General features: G+C 38.0%; 1 protein-coding gene across 7 annotated transcripts in view; it reads right to left on the reverse strand.

The window, feature by feature from the left end:
• The window catches only part of NCKAP5 (NCK associated protein 5), a 390172-nt gene that overhangs the window by 96814 nt on the left and 267150 nt on the right, over positions 1 to 26208 (reverse strand). For all 7 annotated transcript variants that reach the window (XR_011680422.1, XM_071435389.1, XM_071435391.1 and 4 more), the window contains exon 8: positions 6274 to 6342. Coding sequence is in view for 6 of the 7 variants with exons in the window: in XM_071435389.1 (XP_071291490.1) it covers positions 6274 to 6342 (69 nt within the window). In the remaining variant the exon portion in view is untranslated. The remainder of the gene's footprint in view (positions 1 to 6273; positions 6343 to 26208) is intronic.

Below are 26208 nucleotides of genomic sequence, written 5' to 3' on the forward strand. Positions count from 1 at the left end.
TACAACCACCACCATTTCTAGCATTTTCATTATTTCAATCAGATAATACCAGTAAGAATACATGAAATTCACATCAACTACTTCTGTGCTAGTCCTCATTATAAGCAAATGTGCACTGTATCATTTGCAGTGTGACATGAGGGGGATTTGGTTAACTTCTGTCATCTCTTCTCTGCAGTAGATGAAACTCTCACAGTTCTAGATATGGCTGGTGTGCATCAGCATGGATTGACTGCATTCACTGGAGCAGATTTTTACCAGCCAAGGATGGAAGCCTGAATGTTTTCATGAAGTTTAATTGTTTCTTGATTAAATATTGACAAAATGGTACATCTACCATGACAAGCAGGAACCATAAAGTGGCACAGAAAATTAAAGTATCTACTGTCATTGAAATGTGGTTGGAAGGCATTCACCCCACATAGCACAATTGACTTGAATGAGATTACACACCATTGATTAGCAGAACTATATATTCAACTGGGAATTTATGAAGTTATTTATTTTATACATCCTTACTAATTTATATTTACCAGCAAGGATAGGGGGAGTAAGGAGGAAGAAGGAGGGAGAGAAAGAAAGACTGAGGTAAGATTTTCTGTTGGTGCTGTCTAACTTGAAGGTTCAACTCCATATATGTGATAGTGGAGCCCTGGAAAATGTTAAAGATAGACTTTGAAAATGTTAGGCTTTGTGTTTTCTCAGATCACTGCACCTGCTTAAGCAGTATGATAAATGATATAATTGTTAGATGTGATGATTGTTTAGTAATTAAATATAATTTTTATATAATCATAAGAAGAATCATGAGAAACTATGTTGGAACTTTAAGGGGGCTATGCTTAGCTGAAATCTATGTATACAATAGAACAATATAAGTTTAATAATTAACATGAAAGTTATATAACGATAGAATATAAGAACACAATCATCTCGAATGCATGGTCAGAGTCAGATTTGAGTGGAATACTCCTGACACCCAGAGCTCTTAATAAAAGCACCTGCACATAACAGCTTATGTTATTGTGTGTTTCTGAATGCTAACATATGCACATATTATCACCCAATGTGCTGACTTATCATTTTGCTCCTGCATTTAGGCAGAGCAAGTAGAGATGTCTCTCGTAGAAAGAAGAGATTTTTGATTTAGTTTTGGCTTACAGAAATTACAGTAAAAATTTATGCAGATATCACTAAATAATCTGCATTGATTCTTGTTACTCTTGGCAAATTAAATAAAAACCCCCACCAACACTGATGCAAACTCAGTGGGGAGTAAAGAGCTGCAGCACCTAATTCACTTCTGTAAATAATTTACTTTTGCTAGATACAAAAGCTACACTTGGTTCCTACTCATAAAACTGCCTAGCATCAAATTTTTTTCCCAAACTGGTCCCTAACTTCAGGCAGCCTGTGGAACCACGCTCCAAAAGAACAGCTCTCTACATGATTTAACAGAAGACACAGACTAATATTAGAACAGTAATAACCAACAGAAGTAAACATGCTAGGGTTTGAAAGCCCATGTGCCTTGCCCTGCAGGCTCTCAGGCTCTCCACTGACACTGCTCCTTCTGGCAGGTACTTTAAGGGCTGTTTGCTCTACCTGAAAATTGAACAAACCATAGAGAATACATTATTCCTTTACTTTCTGACGCAGAGTTACTTTACCAAGGAAGAACTAAAAGGTTCTTTGAAGTGTGCACTAGTCACTCACAACAGCATAGCCTACAAAATGACTCCTACAGCATTACATATTGTACAGAGGAGTGTAAATGGCATAATATTCCAAATGGGGAAAAAACTGAACCTGCTGATGCATTTATGACAAACTTTCCAGCTTTTGAGTGAAGATAGGTATCTAAATGGAAGTACCTGCCAGTGATCCGTAGCTCCCATGGAACTCAATAAGAAAGATATGTAACCAGGTTCTTTAGAAAAATATGGCTATTTTTTTTCTATTATCTAGCAACTTGGCAAACTGTGTTGTTGTTACCATTCAAGATTTTCAGGTCTGTATTTTTGGTATTCAGCAGGAACAGAGGTGGGAAGCCTTCAGTGAAATGTTCTGCAGTTACTAAAATTAATTTAGCACTCAATAAGTGGAATCATAGCCAAATGTTTGCATTTCAAATGAGGTTGCCATTCTACTCCTACAGCATATAGAAATAAGCTGCTAAACTCACCAGTCTACTTCATTTTAACTTACAGGTATCAGGAGACACCATGGATGTGAAGAACAACATGAACCAGTTCCACAAAACTGATAGTCACTACTACCAAAAACTGTGGCAACTGAGATCATTGAAGACAGAGGAATTGACTTCTGAGATGCAGAAAATGTGAAAATGTGAAGTTCTCACTTGAATGAGACATAACTGTGGCTCAATCCCAGTAAAAATCAGGCTGTAAAAGTACTTGACCTGTGATAACTGCAGTTAATCAAGGTGAAACAAGGAGTAGAACAGAGCTGGCTGGTTTCCTTGGTCTGCTGTTCTGCAGAAGGTGACACTCCTTCCTTTCACACCACCTGCCTCTCCTCTGAACTTAATAGGCAGGATCTTTGGGTGATGATTCCTTTTTGGGATTGCAATAAAAGAGATAAAAGATCCGGCTTCACTTTTTCCTTAGGCAATTATGTTTACAAATATATGTCATAAAGTGGTCTTAATAGAAAAGGTATAAAAAGAATGAATCAAAGAAAAGAGACCCTAATGCAACATCTGTTATGCCTTTTACAAGTACTGAGATTTTACACAGCTGCCTTTAATGTATAATCCCATATGCACAAAGACATTCCAAGTGTACTAAAATAAAAGATTTAACTTTTATTCAAATCTTAAAAACAGAATGCCTTTTTTTAAAAAATAACTCTGCATTTTTGATTAGTTAATTCTTAAAACATCAGCAAAAAATATCCACTACCCCAAGTTGCATAATTTCCTGCACGTGAATATGGTGAAGCTTTGACAGAAATCTCAGTTGGCACAGAGATGTGAATAACCATGACACTGCCACCTACCAGTAAACTGACAGCTGAATTACACAATAGGAAACTGAGATTAAGCATGTTAACCTCAAAGCCCAAAGGTACAGGAAGACAATCCTGGGTTTTGCATTAAATTTTTCAGCAACAGAAAGATACATTTATGGAGTATGTCTGAATTTAAATAAGCTCTTTTCTTATTTATCAAGTACTGGAACATTTCAATGACACCTTTTTCCAAAAACTGTTCCAAGGTTTTTACATTTACACTTCAGAGATGAACAATTATTTTAAAATCAGTGAATAATTGTTAAAATTCATAAAGGACTCTGCTCAGCTTGACCCATATGCTTTTCAGATTTAATCTCTCTGAACATTTGAGTTTCACTGAATTTTACCATGAAAATGATTACAGAGCATGCATTTTTATGTCACAGTTGCAGGCATTTATACAATATTAAATGTAGGGCATTATATGAATGAAAAATATGTAAAATAACCGATTAAAAAAAAAAAAAAGAGAGACAATAATGGCAAGCATAGCTTTAAAAACTCAGCTCTGGTATATCAGACAGACAGGAAAATCACAGTGGCTATTTTTACTTCCTTCATATTCAGCTTAATGGCCAGCAACACCTGAGCAGAGAGCACACTGTGCACTGCAGGTGTCACTGGCTGTGACCCCGAGGGAGCAGGCAGGTCCCCCTGCCAGGGTGGCCAGGTTCAATGGGGCTGGAGTGCCCTGAGCAGAGTCTGCCCGTGCCCAGGGCAGAGGAGCTGCCCTCTGAGGCTCTGAGTGATGAGGGAGACATGGCAGCGTTCTCCCAGTCGTTCCAAATGATGTTGCTTCAGTTCCCGAGGGGCTGTCAAGCCTCCCAGACATGGAACAGCCAGGATGGCCAGCTGGTGGCTTGGGAGGGAAGCACTCCTTGTGCATCAGCCCAGGAGAAGTTCATTGCACTCACAGCTAATTTGGCTACAGAGGCAGAATTTAAAAAATGAAAGCCATGGTTGTAGTAGCTGCTCAGATGTTTCAGTGGCAGCCCCAGGTGTCTCAGGCTGGGGTGTGATCACAGCCCTGTGCTCCCAGAGCAGCTCTGCTCCTCACTCCAAACCTGCCAGGTGCCCCTGAGGCAAAGGGGGGCTGCAGCACACACAGACACAGGCTGCTCCTGAAATACATCTGCTCCTAAAAACATGAACAGGTTCTGAGAGCCACACTAGGGAAGGGCTGAAGAAATTCTCACTTTCAGGAAGAGGGGCGGGTGTAAGATGAGGTATGAACAGAGCAATCATCAGACCTAAAGCCCTTAAGAAATTTTAAAATTGAAATATTTTCAAATATTTTTAATTTTTTAAAACAATCTTTATGGAAAATATTTTATTTGCTTAAGATCTCCAATAACAATCCTGTCTGGAAAGGAATTTTTGTTGTTAACTAATTAAATTTCTGTCTCATCTCCTATTCCCTTTATTGTTACTCTAAAGAAAGAGAGTGAGGATGTGTGATTTCTTGTGCAGCTCCAGCAAAGGAATGTGCTCAGGTGAACACTGGTGAACACTGACCCGGGACTCCTGCAAAATTTGCAACTATTAAATGAGGTTTTCTTGTCTCAGTCATGGGCAACAACTTTTTCACCCCAGTGACCAGAGGACATTAGGCCCAAGCTTGTGTCAGCTGAAACAATGCTGGTTACAGTGCCTCTGCCAAAGCATTGTGAAACACACAAAAAAAGAATGAGATGAACAAAAAAACCCCCACAAAAAACAAAACAGAGAAGCCCCAACCCACAGGTGGTGAGAAGCACTTTCTCCTGGAAAAGTTGACACAGTGAGAGAAGATGGACACAGCTGTGACAATACAGAAGAATTGGAAACAGCCAACATGATGTTGAAGATAATAAAGTTGAGAGCATAGCTTGATTTAATTATATGATCTTCAAACTGAAATAGTGTGTGAAAAACAATCCTGGGTTGGAAATCCACCATCCTACTTCAAACAGGATAAAAGCATGTTTTCTATCCTTATAATCTGCATGGAGTGTTTTGCTGAAATGGACAGCTACAGTGCTTCACTCATCTCCAAAACTAATTATGTAAGCAGATTTTGTCCTAGACAATCAGAAAATAATTTTAAGTCAGGCTCCGTCATTTAAAATGAAGTTAGCAATTATATGGTAATTTCATCCTTATCACCAAGATGTCCATGCATGGTTTGAGTGTGCACTGAGGGTGACTCAGGCCACTGCAGACAAAGGCTCTGCTGGACCCCAGAGCCCCAGAAAGGGCAGAGCACACCCAGGGGGAAGGTGTATCTGCAAATTTCCTGACAAAAATCTGCCACAGTGGCAAAAGGGAGGATTTGCTGATGAAAATCTGCACTAAACTGTAGGTTTCTTGCACCAGAGTCGTATTGTTCAGGCTTCTAGCACTTCAGCAAATGCCAATTAAAAATTAAAAAAGCTGCAGTGAAGACTGGAGCTGTCATCTGCCCTGGGTGGTTTGCTTGCTCACGCACTCTTTTCTCCAAGGTACAGCTGGAGTTCTTGTTTTGTTTGCATGGCAGTTAATTACTTATGCCATGACACATCCTTATTATGGAATGGGTAAATGATTTCTACAAGCAACTCTTGGAGCCACTGAGAGCTTTCAAACTGCTTTAAACTCTGAGCCATGCTGGAGAGCCTTATTGGGAGGAGCAAGTGAGCATCAGTACCTGTGTGAAGGAAGCTCCATGCAACAGGAGACAGCGGGCACTGCTGGAATGCAGCCCCTGCTGCAGTGCTCAGACAGTAAGGGAGGAGTGAATTATATTCCAGCTGTAACTGGAAGCTCTGATCAAGCCAGCAGCTAGAAAAATAAACAGCATTAAAAGCTGTGTGTGCAACCCTAAGGGGGAGCTGAGAGACTCAGCTGTGGGGTGATGGAATGTATCACATGGGAAGGCTGAGGGGCTCCTGATCCACACGTGTTCCACCTGACAGAAAAGGAGTGCTCAGCACCTAACAGGCAAATTATAATCTCCTCCTCTTTATGAAAGCAAGCCAGTTCCATGTATTGGTCACAGGGATATCAACTTTTCAGTGAAGAGCTGTGGTCGAAACAGGATTTACAGCAGAGGTCGTGGAGAACAACACCTTTGACTGCCAGACACATGTTCTTGGAATTAATTAGAATGAGGTAATACAAAATTTGCAGAACAATGTCAACCTTCTAAGAGAGGCAGAGATTAATTTGTATTAACTTAATTATAGTAGCAGGTAAGAACAACCTTTTTATCCACCTTACCTCATCGAGACATCTTTCATACTGTTCTCTCTGATTTTCATTTTCCAGAGCCAGTGCTGAATTCTCTGCCTACAGTAAAAGGGAATAAATAAATAAATATGTAAAATTAGCAAAGGATATCTTTCACCACATGACAATTCATAAAAATCCTTGGGGGGCTTACCTACCATGCTTCTTCAAGATCCAGAATAAAATACACTGTGCAATTTATTTTCCTGCAGGTTGGTGCTTTGAGTAAAACCAGAAGTGACATTCATTTATGAGATTATTCACACCCTGCATTACGGTTTAGAACAATATCATAGCAGATATTCCATGTACGTCCACCATCTCACCTTGTCAGGTGCAATAGAGTTGGTAATGAAACACTATAAAAGCTATTGACATATCTTCTTCTCTTCCTCTCCCTTTTCAGTTTAGAGGGAACTTTTTACTTAAGAACCACCTGGACACAAACAGAGGCAGCCACTACCACAGGGAAGCAAAAGCCAAGATCATGTCAACTTTTAACTGTGGCAGCTCCTCTCAAGCCTGGCTCTGCAGTGGGGAACCCCACAAGCACAGGTCATTCTACAGCTAATTGGTGAATTATTACATCCTTTAACTGACCCTGATAAATTTAATAGTCTTTACTCACAAAAAAATTTGATTATTTAAGAGTGAGAGATATTTTGCTGCATCTAAATGTAGTCTTGAAGTCAGATTTTTTTCTCCCACATATGTAATTCTAAATTTGATAAAGATTCCTGTGCAATAGGGCCTTTCATCTGTCTTTAGTTTTCATTATGCTCACATTTTTGCATAGTGAAAACTTAAAAATAGCACAATCTGGTAAGTAAATCACAGTAAACTAAAGTATTTTTCTCTATATATCTATTTGACTTTAAGAATTTCTACAGTATGGGAAGAGGAAAATCTCTAAAGTGTGATGCAGTTTCATCAGAGCAAGTTTCAACTAGTCTTCTCTTAGAGACTGAGAAACTAAAACAAAATATATAAAAATCTGAGAGTGAAAACTGGCTCTAGAAATCTCTCTGCCTCCCATGCATAACTTCCCATCACATAACCATAACACCAAAATCAATTCCTTTCCATAATTACAACTATTATGCAATTTACAGTACTTGCATTACTTTAACCTTCCTCTATAAAACTTAAACAAGTGCTGTTTCAATGGAATTGTGGTTACACAAAACAACAGTGATAAATACAGTTAACATTTGCAGTTTTAGAGGAAAATTAATGGAATGTGCTGCATGGAAAGACTGTGAAAGATGCACGTTGTCTTTGTTAAAAAAGCCAATGAATCAACAAAATAAGAATCCCAAAGTCTATTAAATTGATTCATTAATAAACATTTCAAATTCAGCTGAATCATAAGAGCAAGGCTAGGAAGCAAAAGCAAATGTACACTATTAGCCAGCATCTTGAAAGAGATTGAAGAGTAAAAGTGTGGTAGGAAACAAGGGCATATAGAGTTTACTTATTTAAAAGTCTAAATAAGCAAGTGTAGAGAATCTGTGCTTTATCTCCAGGGTACAATTAAAGCCAGCAAAGGTGGTAAAATGCTCTGCATCATATTTTCACAATGTCACCTATGGATGGGTTCAACATAAGGCTATAAAAAGTCTATGGGTGATCCTGCAGAGAGCACTGTGAGATGAGGCAGCAAAAAGTGGCAGAAGCAGAAGGAGCAAAGTAGAAGAAGAAGCTGAAAAAGCAGCAGTAAAAAATCAGAAGCTGGAAGGTAAATAGTCCTCCAGACTGAAGAGGCCACAGTTTGCTTTTACAGACATATTCTTGCAGATTGATTGATAAAATAAAGAGATGTTTGTTACATAAAAATATTCCCGAGTTAAAGATTTTCAGACATTTTCTCTATGTATACCCCCCTAAAATGCCATCCAAAATAAATTCTTACTGTTCTGAAGCAATCACTAAAGGATTAGCCTGCACAGACTAATTGATATATTTATGGATTTTATTTTTAATTTTCATTTTTATTAACATAAAAATGCATTGTATGATTTTATCCTAAAATAGTTTGGGCAGACTGCTTACACACAGAAATCTGTAAAAGAACTACAGCACACCCTTGTACTACATGAAATATACAGAGAGCTCCCCATGCTTCTCTCACTCCATGCTTTGGAATGCTGTAAAATGGAATGTTAAATCTTCCTGGATCTGTGCACTGAACCTCTGATTTCAGCAAGCTATTCCATAACAAACAGGCTACCAAAATTAGGAAATCTAAACCTGACAGCATTATAAATAAATGCTACATTTCAGCTCTTATCAATCCACAGTGGAAACATCTGTATAATAAAACCTGTTCTCACACCACTGGTTTTAAAATTGCAGTGAAAGGATGTAAGGCAGTCAATGTTAGCTTGACTTTTGTGCTTCTTGATTGCCAAGCAAATCATGCCTATTTATTTGGCATTTTTGTAATAAGGACTAGACTAGAAAGGAACACTTGACTGACTTTGCTTTAGAATCTGTGCCAGTTCCCACAATATGAGAAAACCAGTACTTGATATATTAAATCACTATACAGTGCAACCAAATACATGATAATAATCCTCATTCCCCCAAAAGTGTTCATTTGGAAAATTTGTAATAGCACTTACAGCCTCAAAACTCTGCCTCCTAATCCAAACCTCCATTTATTTAACAGAAATCACTGGTTTTGATGTTATTGTAGGGCTGCTCAATTTTTTCTCCAAAGGATCTGCCTTCCTCTTGTGTTGTATATTCTGGGCATCCTTTGTCAGTTAAGCAGAGTACATCTCCTTGAAGGAAACTGCTATTAAATTTCCATTTTTATTTTCAGGCCACACTTGGAGAGGGCTAAACTGCAGGAAGGAGCCTCTCTCTATTCTCACAGCTGGAAAGCTTTTGCAGCCTTGCAGGCCCCTGGGGCAGTGACAGTGCTGACCCCAGCTCTAATCCCACCCATGACCTGGCAGGGACTGTGCAGGGAGAGCTGAGCTTGCTGAGAGCAGGCAGCTGAGAGTCCTGAGAGCAGCACTTTCTGAGACAGCACTGGTTTCTGCAGTGATTCCCAGTTTAGTCATGGCTGTCCTCTAGGAACTTATGTATGTTTCATGTCACACATAGAAATGAACAATCATTCTCTGTCCCTCAGCCTTGCTAACACAAAAAGTGATGCAGCCCAGCAAAGATGGAGCACTCAGGGCCTGCCACCAGCACCTCAGGCACACACATTGGTTTTTGGGGGACAGCTCACAAAGGACAGCAGCATTCAGTCAGCCAAAAGTAACTGTGGCACAACTTACCACTAAATGCAACATCAGTACCTGCTGCTTTTGGATCATTACAGGATCCTAAAATGTCAACATAGATATCCCTCCCAAATCTGATTTTGAAAGTATTTTGCACTAGAGTCTCTCCCAACATTGGAAAATTTAAAGATGACTTGGATAATGCTAAGCCACCTTCAACTTCCTGAATTAAAGACAACATGGTTCTGAATTGTGAGATGGAGTTTGAAAGGTAAAACTTCAGACCACTTTAACAAAACAGGCTGCCTTGAATTGGTACCATTGCTAACATACACTCATTATCAGAGACTTTGTCAATTGATTTGAATTCCTTCCTCAGGACAAAAAAACATAGCCCTGGTTATGACAAAACTTCTTTGGGTCAGCTAAATTCTCTCTCTCCCATAGATATTTTCTCCTGTGGGGCAGCTGTTTGCACAGTTTCAAAAATAATAAAAGGCCACACACCTGATGCTTCAACAGACAATCCTCTGCACTTTTATAATGACAATGAAATTAATTAAAGCTATTAATTAACTATTAAAATTAATTGAATTTTCTACTAGAATGCACGAATAAAAGAGAAGCATGACTAAAAGGGAATTATGTACAATATAGTTTTCCTTACTCAAACTTTTGTCAGAATTGAGACAAAACAAAAGGATGGGAGGGGGAAGAAAGAAGAAATCAGGAAGTGATATGCATTTTGCACTAAGGGAAGAGGAGATCACAGAACCATAGGGTGGTTTGGATCAGAAAGGACCTTTAAAGATCATCCAGTCATGGGCAGGAGGTGAAGGTCTAAAGGTTGCACATCTAGTTAGCAGCTCAGCAGGCTCTGAAGGTATCATCAATAAAGGTCAAGGGGAACAAAGTTATGACAGTGAACTTTAAAATCCCTGGCAGAATGCTACCCCACAGTTACCATGTGCACTCCTTTGTTATTCACTCTAAACCATTTGTCCATTTATAGAAAGCTTTATTGATTTACACAGACATTCATTTGTCATGCCCACTGCAGTGTATTAAGAGCTGTCCAAGCACTTCAAATGTACTCAGCAATTTTTTCCTGCTTTCAGCCTCTGATTTTGTATACTTCTGTGGTCACAGCTTCCTACAGCACATGAGGGGTCAAACCCTGTTGTTGGCACAGTAAGAAGTGATGCTGTTGCGTTTTTTCCTTAGGTCCTTGGAGCATTTTTGTTAAGCTGCTGTTCTAGGAGGAGTTTACCACCTGAACCACCTCTGTGTCTTTGGTCACAGGGAACTTTTTGCATTTTTCTGTCCCTGCTATGCAGATAATTTGTCCTTTGAAAGACTAATCCAACAAATTGTCAGAGAAAAGTTTAACACCATACTTATGCTGGTCAGAAGAGCTGAAAATTGCATTTTTGCTTTTAAATCAATGTAATTGTAGCAACAAAAGTTTAATTTAATTCTAGCACTATAAAAGCATTTCCACTGGCCACCTTCCAGAGCCTTTTATATTAGTAAAGACAACTCATTTTACTCTTTGCTGGGAGTAAAATGAGAACTGCACCTCAAGGCCACCTGTCAACATTTGGATGTTTCCACCTTGTCCTTTACACATTTTCCACAACAGATGAAAGCTTGGGCAGCCATGGAGCATCTCCTGCTGAACAGCTCTGCTCCCTGGCCCTACAGCCTCCAGACACTGACACTGGGCAGTGCTACCTACTGATGAAATTATCAGTGAATTTAGTGGAAAAATACTTAAATAAAGTGCTTTTTTATTTAAATGTCCCAGCCCTAACTATTTCTTCTAGATCATGGAGATGGGAGAAAAGAAGCAAAACACCAAAAAGAACAAATCAATGATATGATGACAGCCAAGCTTCTCACCCTTGCTTCAAAACACTTAGCCTTCTCAGCAGTATCATTTTCTGGTTTATTTTTTAATGGCCTGTTATATTTAACCCCACTTAAAACATTTGACATATTTTATCTGAAATACTCAGCCAGTGCTTAATTTCCATTCACTTAAAACATGGCATGGAAGGAATACATATGCGACGTTAAATAATAAACACAGAACCATGCAAGTGTCAATTATAATTCTCTCTATAAAAAGGCCCTTATTGGGCAGCACTGGTGGGGATCATTCTTGCAATTCACAGCTTCAACAATGTTTTTTTTAAGATTTTTTACTGTTACAAGACTATATTAAATCTCAAAAGCAGTGTATCTCCCAGGACATGCTCTGCTATAGCTGTGCTGCCCATGGGTTTGTAGACTCACAGAAAGCAGTACAACCTTCTGATGTATGCTAGAAATCAGAAGATATTTATTCAACATCAGGAAAAGAACCACTTAAGGTTACAAAAAACCCCTTGGGTTTAAATGTTGTGAACAAAAAGCAGCCCAAGGTCTGTGCAGCTTCCTATGATGCCTAACCAATTAATTATTGATGAGCAGATTCATGTATTTAAACATGAACTTACAGCAGAAATTATGTAACAGTTTTAAAATTTGTGTTGATTTCACACTGTCAAAGATCAGAACACAGAACTTGCTCATTTATTCAGATTTTTAGCAGTTTGCAAGGAGAGACTCCCACCCACAGTTCTGGATGGGACTCATAACCACAGAAAGCTTTTCCTGTCTGCTGAGCATTTCCCAGCTCACACCAGATGAAACAATGGGTGTCCAGCCTAAATGAGGAAGCCTACCTTTGGAAAGAAGAGTGCAACTGGAATTTATTCCTCCAAATTTACTTATGTTGGATAAATGTGCAAACTTCAGGATTCAAATCCAACAAACCAGAACCAAATGAGATTCATACACTGCTGATGAGACTGTGTTCTAAAAATGACTAAAGCAAAACTCATATTCCTGGGAATTCCTCTGTGAAATACCTGGTTTTTGCTTTTTTGGTTTTTTTTCCCCCAGAATCTGGGGCTGAACATTTTCAACTGGTTCAAGAATGGCAATATTTGTCTTTTTATCCTTTTGATTAACTCTAAAGTAACTAAAAATGACAAGCCTTTAAAACCTTCAACATTTTCCCTTCTGACACCATAGAAATGTTTGGAGTTGACATTTTAAGAAGGTTGGGAATAGATCTAGCAAAACAGACTGCATTATAAGCACAGGCTTATCTTCAAGCAAATAATCACCTAGGCTACTGCTAACAGATATATCAATAATAGAGTTGTATGTTTACCTGCATGCAAATGGTAGAAAACAGCAAATTCTACCAGTATTTACAGAGATAATAATAGACTCTCAACATTTCCACTGGCAAAGCACTGTCAATACAGGCCTTTGTACAAATGGGTTAAAATTATGAAGGATGCCTTCTTTTCCCCAAAAAGATTTTTTCCAAATGATCCCATATAAAACATTTTTTGAGCATGAGGAGTCAAAGAGATCTGAAGAAGCAGAGACAGCCAGCATTCAACTGTATTTCCAAAAGACATTGTCTATGTAACACATGTGCACTTGATAAAGCATAGAAGTACAAGGATGGAGAGCCAAAAGCCTCACCAAGATTCCCATCCCATTCTTTCCCCCCCTCCCTTCTTGTTTTAAGTGATTTGTTCCCTTTTGGAATTGCTCTCCTTAAGAACTGAGTGCATTTCACTCTGACAGACTCACTGTGCTTCCCCATGTAATATTCACAGCCAGTTATTTCTTCTATCAAAGAAATAAAAATCCCTGGTCCATGAAAAAAGCTCTGAGATCCTGAAATTCTAAGTCAAACTAAGATTCTTACAATTAACACAGATAGATAAAGGGAAGTGGTGAAGAGTTGATTAATCCAAAATGGCATTTTGTGTTTAATATCAACTTGTATGTGACACATACCTAAGGATCTTTGCATAGAAAACTCTTCTAGGAGCCAATCATATCAGATTTGGTCAGTTGCATCTGTTTCAATTTTTCTTGCCAAGCAAAATTCTAACTCTTTGGAATAGTAATTATTTGAAATTAGTAAAGATTAGTTGAAAACCATTGACTATCTGTTAACCCAGTGCTGAAGCTCAATAAAAAACTATTGGTGCAGTCATTTTTAAAGAAAATATTTGCTTTGCTCTGCAAGGAAGCATTTTGGAGAAATTTAGGAGTGACACTGAAACCAGTAGCTAAATTTTGGGTTGAATCCTTCTGAAATTATACATATGGCAACCCTTAAAAAAAAAAAAGTTTTCAAAGGTAGTTTTTATTTTTTATTTTTTAAAAAAACTTTCAGATCTTGAAGAAAATTAATGCATTTTAAGACAGTTTTTCAAGCAATAATAGAGAGCACTTCAGAATTTACTGTAAATGAGTTATCCTTCAAAGCTGGGCAATTTTGACCATGAGCTCACTGACACTGTGACAGTTTTGTACTTGCTGTGATTTCATTATCCACACCTGAGTAGCACACAAAGCTTCAAGGTTCATCTAATGGGGAGGTTGAAAAGAATAGGGCATTTCAGATCTGTGTATGAAAATTAATGTTTGGGCCACTTCATCCCAGCAGAAACACTTCTTAATTTTCCCCCTCTTGTCTCTGAGACATTCAGAGAAAATATGGAAATACTACTGCTCACTCTTGGCACTTGGAAGTGGATATGAAAAAAAAAAAAGACCAGGGGACAAAATGCCTTCACAGGTAGAAAACCTTGAAATTAAGTATCAGGAAGACAAGGATTACATACATTACATTCAGGTTTTTTTTTTTAATTTCTAGAAATTCTATCTATCAAGAACAGCTCTTCTCCTCTAAAGTAGCTTTTCTGTTTTTTTCCTAATAACACTGGACTGAAAATAAAATATAATTTCACAGGTCAGCGCGAAAAAAATTGCTGTAATGCCTGAACTGGTGCTTCCAGGCTGCTTAATGCACCTGAACCGAAGGGCTGCTATTAAATCATAGTAAACAGTAAAAATCTGGAGCTCAATTTGGCACCATCTTCAAGGGACAGCAACACCAACCACCTCCCCACTTATCCATTCCACTCCCCCAAGGAAATTACAATTGAGTTTGCTCATGGGAGCTGATGATAGAAACAAAATATTCAGACTTTACTGCCTTCCTGCTTTTTGTCTCCTCATTTAATGCATAACCTACAACACAAATGTATCCCACACTCAATTATTTTGGATCTCACTGGAAGGTAAAACAACAGATGTTTTGCTCTGACTTCAGAGAAAGTGGATGTTGAATATTTATCAAGAAATATTTTTTCCTAATTATTTATCCTAAGTTCCATCATTTAGTTCAAACATCATGAAATTATGAAATGAAATGATTTAAACTGACAGTCTGGAAAACACTGATTCCATTTCCTTGAATGTCACATTCACTGGTTGGGTGATGGGAAACTCATACCAGTTCTCTGCTATGCAAATGGGAAAATCTTTTTCTTTTCTTTTTTTTTTTTTTTCTTTTACCAAAGAAACATGTATGAGTTTTTCTGAAATGTAAAAAATAAAATAAAAAAACTTTAAAAAACATCCCTTGAGCTTCTTTTAATTTGAATCCCAAGAAAAATAATGGCTTTCCTTTGTGGTACTATGCAATAGGTTTAAAAATTATGTGATGATGTAATTGATACTGCCACAAAGTATTTTTAAACAAAATATATTCTTTTCCTCCTCCTATGCTGAATCATTTTACTTTCTCCCTTTAAAGACTTCAAGTTAAAAGCTCTCCACCACAATAAGCTATTAATGTCACCTGTTTCACAGTTCCCCACATAAATTTATAAGAAGTTTTTCTGTTTTAACTACATGGGAGCACTGAGTTATTCCTGAAGGCAATGTTTCTGCAATTCCACACTCTCCATCAGAAGTCACCCATAAGTCAACCTCCCCAGGTATTTCAGAATGAACTTCTCTTGATGGCTTCAGTTATTTCTGTCCCTCCCAGCTAAGGAGCTGTGAAGCCAAGTGGAGCAGGACAGGCATTGGTGCTGTGCTGTGGAGAGCATCAAATGCCACAGCACGTGCAGCAATTGTTTTGTAGCCACTAGCCAGCTCCTAATAACTGAATCACAAAATTACTGCTCATTTCTTGCTAGCTGAAATGAAACTCTATTTGCAAACATCACCCTGTTTCTCCCGAGAGCTCTGAACATTTCTCTCTTTTGTTCTCAGAGGCACACAGCAAGAATTGGGCAATGCCCCTTGCTCCACACAGCAACACGTGGCTTCTGCACTGACATTTGTTAAATTGAAAGTTCTGATTCATTTCATTTTTCATCTTTTAGAGTGAATTTGCAGAGTAGCTGTATTTGGCCTGGAAGAACAAGAGCTCAGGCCTCAAATTCTATCTTTTAAAAGATTCAGCAGAGTACAGGGTTTTTATTGTTTTTTTGGTTTTTTTCTGCCCTATGCAGACTGTGCTCACTTACAGAAGATGGGATAAGGACCCCTTGGAAACTGTGTGATGTGACAGCATCAAACTGTGACCCTAACTAGTTATAGGAAATGTCTCCTACTGAGCTGGCTGACATCAGGCCATTCACATTGGCTTTTTGGCTTGGATGAGCTGTGGGTGTCCTCATCTCCAGTGATTTTTCTGATCATCACACTGACCAGACTACAGCTCACACCGTGGTGTGGCCTTGGATCCAATGGATGGGTTTCTCCTACAGGAAATGGGAACAGGAACTGCAGCTGCTGCTGGGCTCTCCTGGAGTCAGAGTGACTCCCCAAAATGTACACAGCACGAGTCTGAAGATCTGCTCCTGTTACACCATTCCCAAGGCACACACATATATATATTATTATTATAACAGGATATATTCTAATATTAATAGGGAAGCCCTAAGGAATTCAACTGCCAGGACAAAAATGTATCCAACAATACCAAAAAAAAAAAAAAAAGAGAAGCCTGTTGGGAACTTTTCCCTGCACACAAGAGAGATGTGCCAGTGCAGTTTTTCTACTTGGATATTTTTATAGCTTTGTACATTATGAAAACAGAAAGAAAAAAACCTGTACAGAAATATATACATTCAAGCCAGCTATATGGAATCAAATTCCATTGTAATTGTATATTACTAAGTGCCACTGTGTTATATTAAACTCTTTCTCAATTATTAACTTAACCTTGCTCTTCAGCATATAAAATTTGTCTCAGATTTTGTTCTTCATACTTGCATTTGTGGGCAAAGTAAATTCTAGGAGGTCCAAGAAATGCCTTAGACCACAATTTTGGGAGAATGTGGCAAACCAGAAGTCCTTAAAAAAAACAAGATTTGGCTGAAAATTGCAGTCTCATATGGCACACACTTCAGGTCAAAGGTGATGGGGTTCAGGGGCGCCCCAGTAAGAAGCTCAGGTGTGAACAGCACAGCAGCAGCAGCAGCAGCCCTGATCTGCAGAATGAGCCAAATTCACATCACACATAATTAAACACAGCTCAAGTGCAGCCACTGGAACTGCACCCACCTTCACTTGTCTAAATTTGATAGCCAAATAAAATAACATTAGTATCAAAGATGAGGAAATGTTGCTGCTATATTATTCTAAGCTCCTGTTCAAGAGCAGGATCAGTGATTAATCAATTGGCCTAAAGGAAAAATGCAGAGAAAAGAACAAAAATAAATCAATGTATGAAATACTGTGCAATGTCAGATATACCTAGAACTGATCACATTACTGCTCTGTCAGATTGGCCTGCAATTGGGAAATATTCCTGCCTGGCAGATGTCACCAGCGAGGCAAATCACTTGCTCAAAAAAGAGAAGCAATTCTCATCTCTTATTTCTATTCAATGTCTTTGTGAAAAGTACAGGTTTAGCCTAATACTAGCAAAGCTTTTTTTTACAATGAGCTAATACCTATTTTTACTCATCTAAATGGGTAAAATTTTGAATAGTTACCCTGAGGTCACTACAAAGGGCAAAATATTTGAGAAAAAGAGTAAAAAGACAACCATCACTGGAACGGAAAAAACCTATATTGTGCCACAGCAAGAGGAGCCAAGAGCAAGACTGTTTCCCTAAAAGTGAAGTTATGTCAACACTGCAAAGATCTGCTAAAGCTGGCTCAGGTTGCTCCTGCATTGCTCTTCTGGGGCCAATACTCTGGGTCTCAGGAAGAGTTAATTAGCTGAAATGAAAGCTGTTCCATGCAATTACACTGCTTCTGCTACCTGAACTACTTTGCATGGCAGGACATTATATAAAAAGAAGATGCTGTTTATAAAGCTTGCAATAGAGCCTTTTTCTCTGTTTCACACCTCCTACCTTAATTGAATCAAATTTATGCATGTATGTGTGTAACAGTAATCTCTGCACAGCACTGGGGAGACACTACAATGTGTTACAAAATCCTTTTTATGAGATACAGATCAGACTTAACTTACAGAAAGCACATTCATGGTTACTCAATAAAAAGAATATTATAATGGTCACTACTGGTAACAGCAGCTGAAGTATAATGACATCAAATAAAACTGAAGGAAATTACCAAGGAGGGTGCAAGAGACTTTTCTCTGACACATCTAAGGTGTGAATGGGCAAACTCTGTAAGGTTCAAAAGATGAAAAAGGAGGAGCTATTGGAGGCAATTAAGGAGAAACATCAGCTGTTTCAGCCCCCTGACCTCAATGCTGAGAAGCCTCCGCTCATTTCCAGATTACCATTAACTGTTAAGAGAAATGCTAACCAAGTCTTGCAGCAGGAGAGAGGCAATAGAAGAAAATATTTTAACTCCTGTTTAAACACAGCAGTCTCACATAATGCATGACCCTCACACCCATTTCTCAGCAGATCTGAAACTGTTGCTGCCATAACTTTACAGAGGATTTTGTCTAGCAAAGTAGCCAATTGTGTAAGTACTTCTTAGAGTTTAATAAAATGCTGAATGAAATATTCAGGTCTTACTTTGTTCCTCAATTTAAAATAACATTTTCCTGAATAATTTAAATGTTAAGACCCAGAACACAAAATCAGAAGGGTATTTCTGGATGAACAGCTCATTTGACTAGGACAAGAAAGAAACCTGGAGGCTTATTAAAGGGAAAGAGCTGTAATCACCAATTGAGCACTTCTAAATAATTTCCAAGTATTGGCCTTTTCTGAGTACAAATACCCAGAAGAGGAATAGGAAAACCATGAATCACAAAGATGGAGAGCACTGTCACCACAGGTGATGGAAGAAGGCCAGCAGGGATCCCAGGTATTCCTGTGGGAAGGGAAGAAGCTCTGCCCTCTAGATGGCATTATGTGCCTGTAGATCCCAGATGGAGCTGGGGAGCCCTGCCAGGCACGGTGACCACATCTCCACCTGCACAGGAAACATGGGCCCAGGGGTCAGGAAGGGAAGATCACCTTCCCTTCTGTGTGGGGAGGTGAGAACTGCACCTTCCTGAAGGGCAGAGCAGGGGCACAGACCTGGTTTTGCCAGGTGGGAAGCACAGGAATGGTGCTCAGACTAAGGTGAAAAAAAAAAGGGAGGATCTGACCCCATACGGGGAAAGGCAACTTAACTGGGAGAGGTGGGCAATATGTGAAAATTTATAATAAAAAACCAAAAACAAACCAGAAAAAAAAGAAGATTGTCCTTATAAATAAACAAAACTCTCCTTGACATTTAATAGCTTCTGAAACAGACAATGTACACTAAAATGTGCATGTAGCTATCCACATCCATGCACATGAGGCTGTAATGCATCCATGTGTAGCTTTTTTGACTATACACTGAAATTTAACACTTCAAGATAATCAGGTATCTACAGAACCATCAGCAAAAATCAGTTCCATGCATAATGGACCAATGTCAGACTATTCCACATTTGATTTATCTATCCTCTCTATGTATTTATAACTAATCTTAAAATCTGTGCTTGTCACCATGACAGATTAAGCAGACTTAAAAATAATCGTTTGGGTATTTTCTGCTGTGGACTATCAAATTAGCTGCATAATAAAGCCAGTGAATATTGAATTTCAAGAATATGTTAATCATACCAATTTCACATGTGTAGTTAAGCATTTCCCAACACAGAAGCCAACCCTTACAGACTAGAATTCAGCACAGTGCCCCTAATTCCAGTGTATGAGTGTAAATATACCTGCCCAGAATCCCTTCTATAATCTCCAATGCTGTATTTCTACAAGATGAACAAAAAAGAAATCACTATCAAATTAAGAAGTGTATCACCATGAGATTTCAATACTGTTCAAGCATTTTCAAGGATAGTAAGGAGAAATTAAAAGATAAATTATTTTATTATGTTGTAAGTAAAGAGTTGTAAGGGATTCATCTCAAACAGCTGAGGTAAAGTAATTGGGATATCCTATGCAGCCAGTGGAGAACATCCACAAAATACTGGGATTTTTAAAATAATGTTAGCTTGAAATAAACTGCAACTATTTATTTAGTTTATGAACTGTAGAACTGTCATTGCTGACAGCCAAATTGAATGCATTAGTATGTATATTAAAAATATAGGGTGTGATTCTAAAAATCTCTGTCACATAGAAGCTTTCCTCTGAAACAAGGGCCACTGTGAGTAATGAGCAGGCTCACAGAAAGGGCTTGTGGAGAGCCAGGCCCAGAGTGCACAGCTGAGAGAAACTATTAAAAAAAATTACTGAGTCTCACTCTCTGAAATTATGGATGTGTGGGGATAAACACAGCCACCTAGATCTATAGCACAGTGCTGGAAAATCTCATTCCATTCCATGGGGAGAGTGGATTCTCAATTGTAGCACATGCCTGATTGCTGAAAAAGGTAAGTTACAGTAAATGATGATTATCTGCAAGAAGGCATCGCACTTGGAAGGAAGGGTACTGAAAAACTATCATTAGATTATAAAAGGCAGACAGAAATAGCAGATTCCTTCACTGCAACTTAACAAGGACTGCGTGCAGAATACAGTTAACATTCATTACAATAGAGAAAATCTGACAGGTTTAATAAAACCGAGATGATTTTCCTTGACTTCTGTGACTTACCTTTTCTTCACTGACTACACCTATTCCTCAGACCTTCTGGCAGCAAATCATTATTCTTGTGGCCATACTCAATACTCTGAACTATTTAGAGATTGCTGTTATGTCAGCCAGCTAAGTACCACAGAGCTTTCTGTGTGGTACACAGCTATAAGAAAAGTGCCATTGGACTGGAACTTGGAAAATCCCAGAAAACAATTAATTTGTAATATATGTAATTTCATTTGGCTGTAGTAAAATGAACATTAAATACTTATCTATGATCTCATTTGTTTCAATAAAATTTCCAGTTCTCAATATATTGTCTTGAGGATTCTACAGGATACCTGTAATTTCTACAACTGGATGCACCAAAACTTAGGAAAAAAAAAAAATCACCACTGTAGGTGAACTAAAGGGTATGTTAAACAGCATCCTGACTGAAATATTAATGTGTAGTAAAAAAATTGCATATAAGACATCTGCATATATTGCATTTCTTCCCCCCTGCCAGATGTTGGATTCACTGTCCTGGAAAAGAACGTTTTATGTCATTCTGTCTTGAGAAGGAAGAAATCAGGAACAGCACAAGTTGCTCCTTTGGTACGTGACTTGTACCTCACTGGGATACACTGATGTGTGTGATGAGCACTGAAGCTGGGAAGTAACTTTCATTAAAACCTGTTTACTGCATGAGCAGGCTAAAGGAGAAAAATCCTGATCTGCAGCAAAATTCACAGGTAGTTGATGGGGTATGACACAATGACAAGCTTAAAACAATTAAATGCTGGTCTAAGACACAGCAGAACAGGAATAAGAGTTGAAGCATACTCTGTTGAGCACTTGGTTGAATTAGCTTATTTCAATATATTACTGCTTTGTGGGTATGCCAGAGTACAAAACAGAGCTGATCTGGAAACTTTTACCTTTTCAACAAGTGCTAAACCCTCAGAAGCTCTGCATGTTGTGACCCAAAACATTCAACTTCTGAACCACTGCCATGGTGTGTCATAGGAGATGCAATTCCAAATTCTTTTATTTTCCCTTAGACTCAATCAGAAAAGAAAACAATACTGTTTGTAACTCAGGAGGCACCACATTTGATTTTAGAAAGCATTTTAAGGTTTTGTTGAACTGAATAGTGAGAAAAATGCAGATAAGCATGGCCTTCTCTTGGACCACGGAGACAATGACTTAATGTTCAGTAATTTTTACACAGGCACTCTCCCATTTCAGGAGATGAACAGTGGATCAGGAATCTGTCTCTAATGATGGCAGGAAATGGTTACAGCACTGACGGAGTAAATCTGAACAGATCTTCTAACATCCAGTGGGCTGAGCTATTTTCAACACCCCTGTTGTAAATTCATATCCCTACTAGATCATCTTGATTTTTCTATGCCAAAAGAGAAATTGCCATGAATTTCAACTGGCTTAGGGGAAAAAAAAATAAAGGGAGAGAGAAAAATAGAAAGATAAATATTTTACATGTCTGCAGGAAATACATCCTCTTCTCTTAAATACTCACCACATTCTAACTGAATTAAACTGTCTGCCCAGAAGAGGTTTCTATTAATCCTTATCCATATGAGGATATTATTTCCAGTAACATCCCAACAGATAACTCTGTGCCAACTGTGGAGCCTCACACCCCTGTGGGATGGCTGGAAAAGCCACAGTGGGAGATGTGAACTGGCAGGGGGGGAACAAACAAAAGCTGGGATGAGCTTTTGAGGACTTCAGCCAGAGCAGGGGAGGACAGACAGAAGGAGGAAAGCACCCCAGGGCACAAAGGCAAGGAGAAACAGGTAGCAGCCATGAGATTTGCTTCCCAAAGACCAGCTGAGCCACTGAGGACCTACAGCAGATCAGCTCAAGCACCAACAGGCTACAGAAAACATTCAGCTTGATGGTACTCGTTCAGTTTTAATTTAGAATTTACTCAGTTATTGGAAAGCTGCAACAGTTTGCCAATACTGTTATCTGGAAAGAGCTAGAATAAACTGGGCTGGTTTTGAAAGCAATGATGTGATTCTGTGCTGATTCACCACTGTGTAAGGTGGGAAATAAGACTTGCCCTGCCTCATTGTCCGATCCCTCACTATAAAAAAACAAAAGAGTCCTTACGCACAGTTCAGAAAACAAATTATAAAAGTCTCCTACTGAAAAGATTTAGAAGTCAAATCATCCAAATATTAGAATTAAGTAGGTTGGTCTTCAGTGACAATTCAGCATAATGGATCTAGTTGTGTGGATGGCCAAGGCATTGGGCTAAGAAGAGGCTTCTGGATGAATCAGATTAAACACATTGGCTGGAACAAGACAGGTTGCTGCAAAATTTTTAGAATGTTGCTACAAAATATTTCAAAGTTTCATGATTTTTCTATGCATCTAAGTCAAGTGATTCACATTTCCTATACTCCAGTGTATCAGCTGACTTGCAATAAACAAGAAGACTTTCCTCACAGATATTTTCAGAAACTCAGGCTCTTCGCCTCTGCATATGGTGTGTTTCTTTCATGGAAAAGAAAATAATTATTAGTTTTCTTCCCATTTTACCTTGCAGTACATGGAAAATCATTCAAATAAAAATAAAGAAGAGAAAAAAAATAATGAGCAAAATAAAAACCAGCAGCATCCCATTCAAAGTTATCTTCTCCATCCACCCAGAGGAATTATGTAGTCCTCTCATATTTCTATTTTATAGTTCATAGTTCATTACTATCATGTCTTTCTTCCTCTGCAGAGTAGTAAAAACATAATATCGGAAATACTTGACATACTTCCTCATTTGTTTAATGGTGATGATAAAAGGGAAATAACTCCTCTAATATATTTGAACACTTGGCTTATTATCCTGAGTGAGTTTTCTCCCAAAGCTCAATTTATTAAAACAAAACACATCTTTCTGTGATGAACTGCAAAGGGTAAGAGGGCAAAATTCTTTAATTAAAATTGGAGTGGTTTGATGATTCTACCCCAGCAGATACTGCTTCCACTGCAGCTTGGTTTACTGAAACCTTCATTGAGTCTCACTCACCCACAAGCAATGAGATTTTCACACATGAATTAGGCTTTTCATTCAATAACTCCAAGGTTACAATCTAATGCTACCCCAGTGGTTTGCTGAAAAACGCAAGGTTGGGAGCAGCCCTCAGTCGGTATTTTTGAGGCCAAAAGAACTCGTGCCCATTGCAGCTGGGGAAGCAGACACTGAGCAAACCAGGGAATCTCCTCTTTGTTGCCCATGCCATGTTGTTTATTTCATTTTGAATGCAAATATTGTGGTTTTAACAAGGTGTTAGCTGTGCTGTGTCCCAGTCACTTCATGAGCAGCCAAAAGCAAATCTTTCTAATCAAGTTGCACTACTGCAGTTGCAGAGAAGGACATTCAAAAGAGCTGGAACATTTCACAGAGTCAGACACAGTTAATTCATACTGAATTACCCTCCCTGCAAAAATGTCTGTGCAAATGACAGACTTTAATAAGCCTTCAAAGCTGACACAGTATTTATCACTGATTAAATTTTTAAAATCAAAGTAACTATAGCTTTTACAGACATGTTTAGATTAAGACTGACATTAATGCTGTAGATCAGTTTAAATCACTTTCAATTATGCAGGTGCTTGGTGCTTGTATTTCAGTCATTTGAGGCTAAATTGGGGCAGAGAACCCGTGGCTCCATATTGGATAACAAAGCTTTGGGACACTCTTAGGGCCTTTACAGACACTGTTTGTCTAATACAGAATATTCTTAAAGCTTCCCTCTGTGGACTGTAACTGTGTAAATTGTTCTTGCTGGAAAAAAGAAATAGTAGACAATCTTGAAATGAAAATCCATACAACACCTAACATACCCAGGAGAGCAAATTAAGGCTTTGTGAAAAATCTCTAACTTGTATCTGTGTGACTTTGGAAATATAATATTATTGTTTTACTGTAATTGAAAATGGTGAAAAAATCTGGAACTGCTGTATGGGGGTTGATGCATGTCCAGAATAAATTATACTTTTTGTATATTTCTGGCTACAATTAAAAAAAATGCAATTCTTCTGGTGATGAAAGCAGAATTTTAAAAAGGAAATTCCACCACGGAGTTCATATGTTATTAACCATATTTCATTAATATTTCATTTTTTGCAGCTCTCCAGATACACAGAGAAGATATCAGAGAATGGCTTTTTTTCTTTGTAAGAGCTAGAAGGCATTTGATCATAACTACTGAAGTAAATTAAATGGCATTTCAAGAGCAGCCAACTAAAAATGCTGAAGGCATAAAGGAATTTTGATATCCAGGAAATCACAATTAATTTCAACTATGTAAAACGGGACACAAGATGGTGTGAACCATTTTTTATTTGTCATCTGTTCCATTTGATTAGAAACTTATGGTATTTATCAGTCAGTAAAGTGGAAATAGAATTTGCTGTAAATGATAAAGGATGCAAAAAAAATTACAGGCAAAAGGAGCAATGGGAGAATATGTGTAGATATCTCTTATCAAAGTATATGATAGCTTTCACTTGGGCTGGCTACAAAGATACTTTATTATACTGATTTGTACTGTTCAGTGAGAAAATTTCTAGGATAAACAGCAGTTAATAAAACATAAAAGGTATTACTGAAATTTATTTGGCCATACAATTGACAGCAAAAAAAAAAGAAGACATTTTAAACATAACTCCCATGATATGGAAGCTATTTAAATAAAGTTTCCTGTGAAAATGAAGCCTTGTCCCTTTTCTTATTCTTAGATTTCCTGCTGCAGATCCAGCTGACCAGGATGACTACAGTTTTTTTCCCATCCACAGAAACTCCTGAAGGAAACCATCTCACATCTACAAGGTCAGTAGCCCAAGAAGGGCAGAAACCATTTCCTCTATGTATGGAACAGAAGTTATTTTCCCATACAGACATTCCAAACAAAAGAAACTAAATAATCTGTTATATTGCACTTATATCTGGAGAAGCTGCCTATTTATCCCTGAGCTGGTGGATAGCCTTTCTCTTTTGGTACTTCATTCACTGGAAAATTAGCTCAGATTTACCCAACTTTTTATGTGAGCAATCAAGAGAAGGCATTAACCAGAACAAAAAATACCTGCTGGATGTAAACGTCTATAGAATTAAAACTTCACTTTTCCTTGGATGTGCACTGTCAAATACATTTATCTACATGTGAATAAATGTAAATTTATATTATATGTGCCAAGCAACATATAATATAAAAGTGAACACAGCTGAGGAGGAAGAGGATGAAATAATTCTACAATGCCCCAACAGACCAGCTTGTCATGTGCTACAGTTGAGGAACAAACTAATAGGAAGAGACATCAAAAGCTTTCTTACCACTGATGATATTAATGAAATTATATTAATAGGCATTAATGGATTAGGTCACACACTCTGACTATTACTTTTAACAGCTTCTGTTTATAGGCAGTGTTCAGATTCTGTAGGACAGATGGAGGACCAATTCTAGCAAGCACTTTATTAGCCCTTCTGATTTCATTAATTCAGTAACATCTAATAATGTAAAGTAAGATTAAGGATCCTGACACCCACAGCACAAAAAACTAACAAACAGTAATTTTTTGTGCCTTTCTAGATAGACTAATAAAATATTTAGAATAATTAGTCTGAAAATAGTAAAGCATTAGAACAGCTAATTGCATACAACTTTTAAAAAAGTCTCTTAATTAATAAACCCTACAGTCTTTGACACTACAATTTATATTCTTCAAGAGAAAA

This window comes from Agelaius tricolor, unplaced genomic scaffold (genome assembly GCF_023055355.1).
Source record: "Agelaius tricolor isolate 1412-34295 unplaced genomic scaffold, bAgeTri1.0.p SCAF_10, whole genome shotgun sequence".
Lineage (NCBI taxonomy): Eukaryota > Metazoa > Chordata > Aves > Passeriformes > Icteridae > Agelaius > Agelaius tricolor.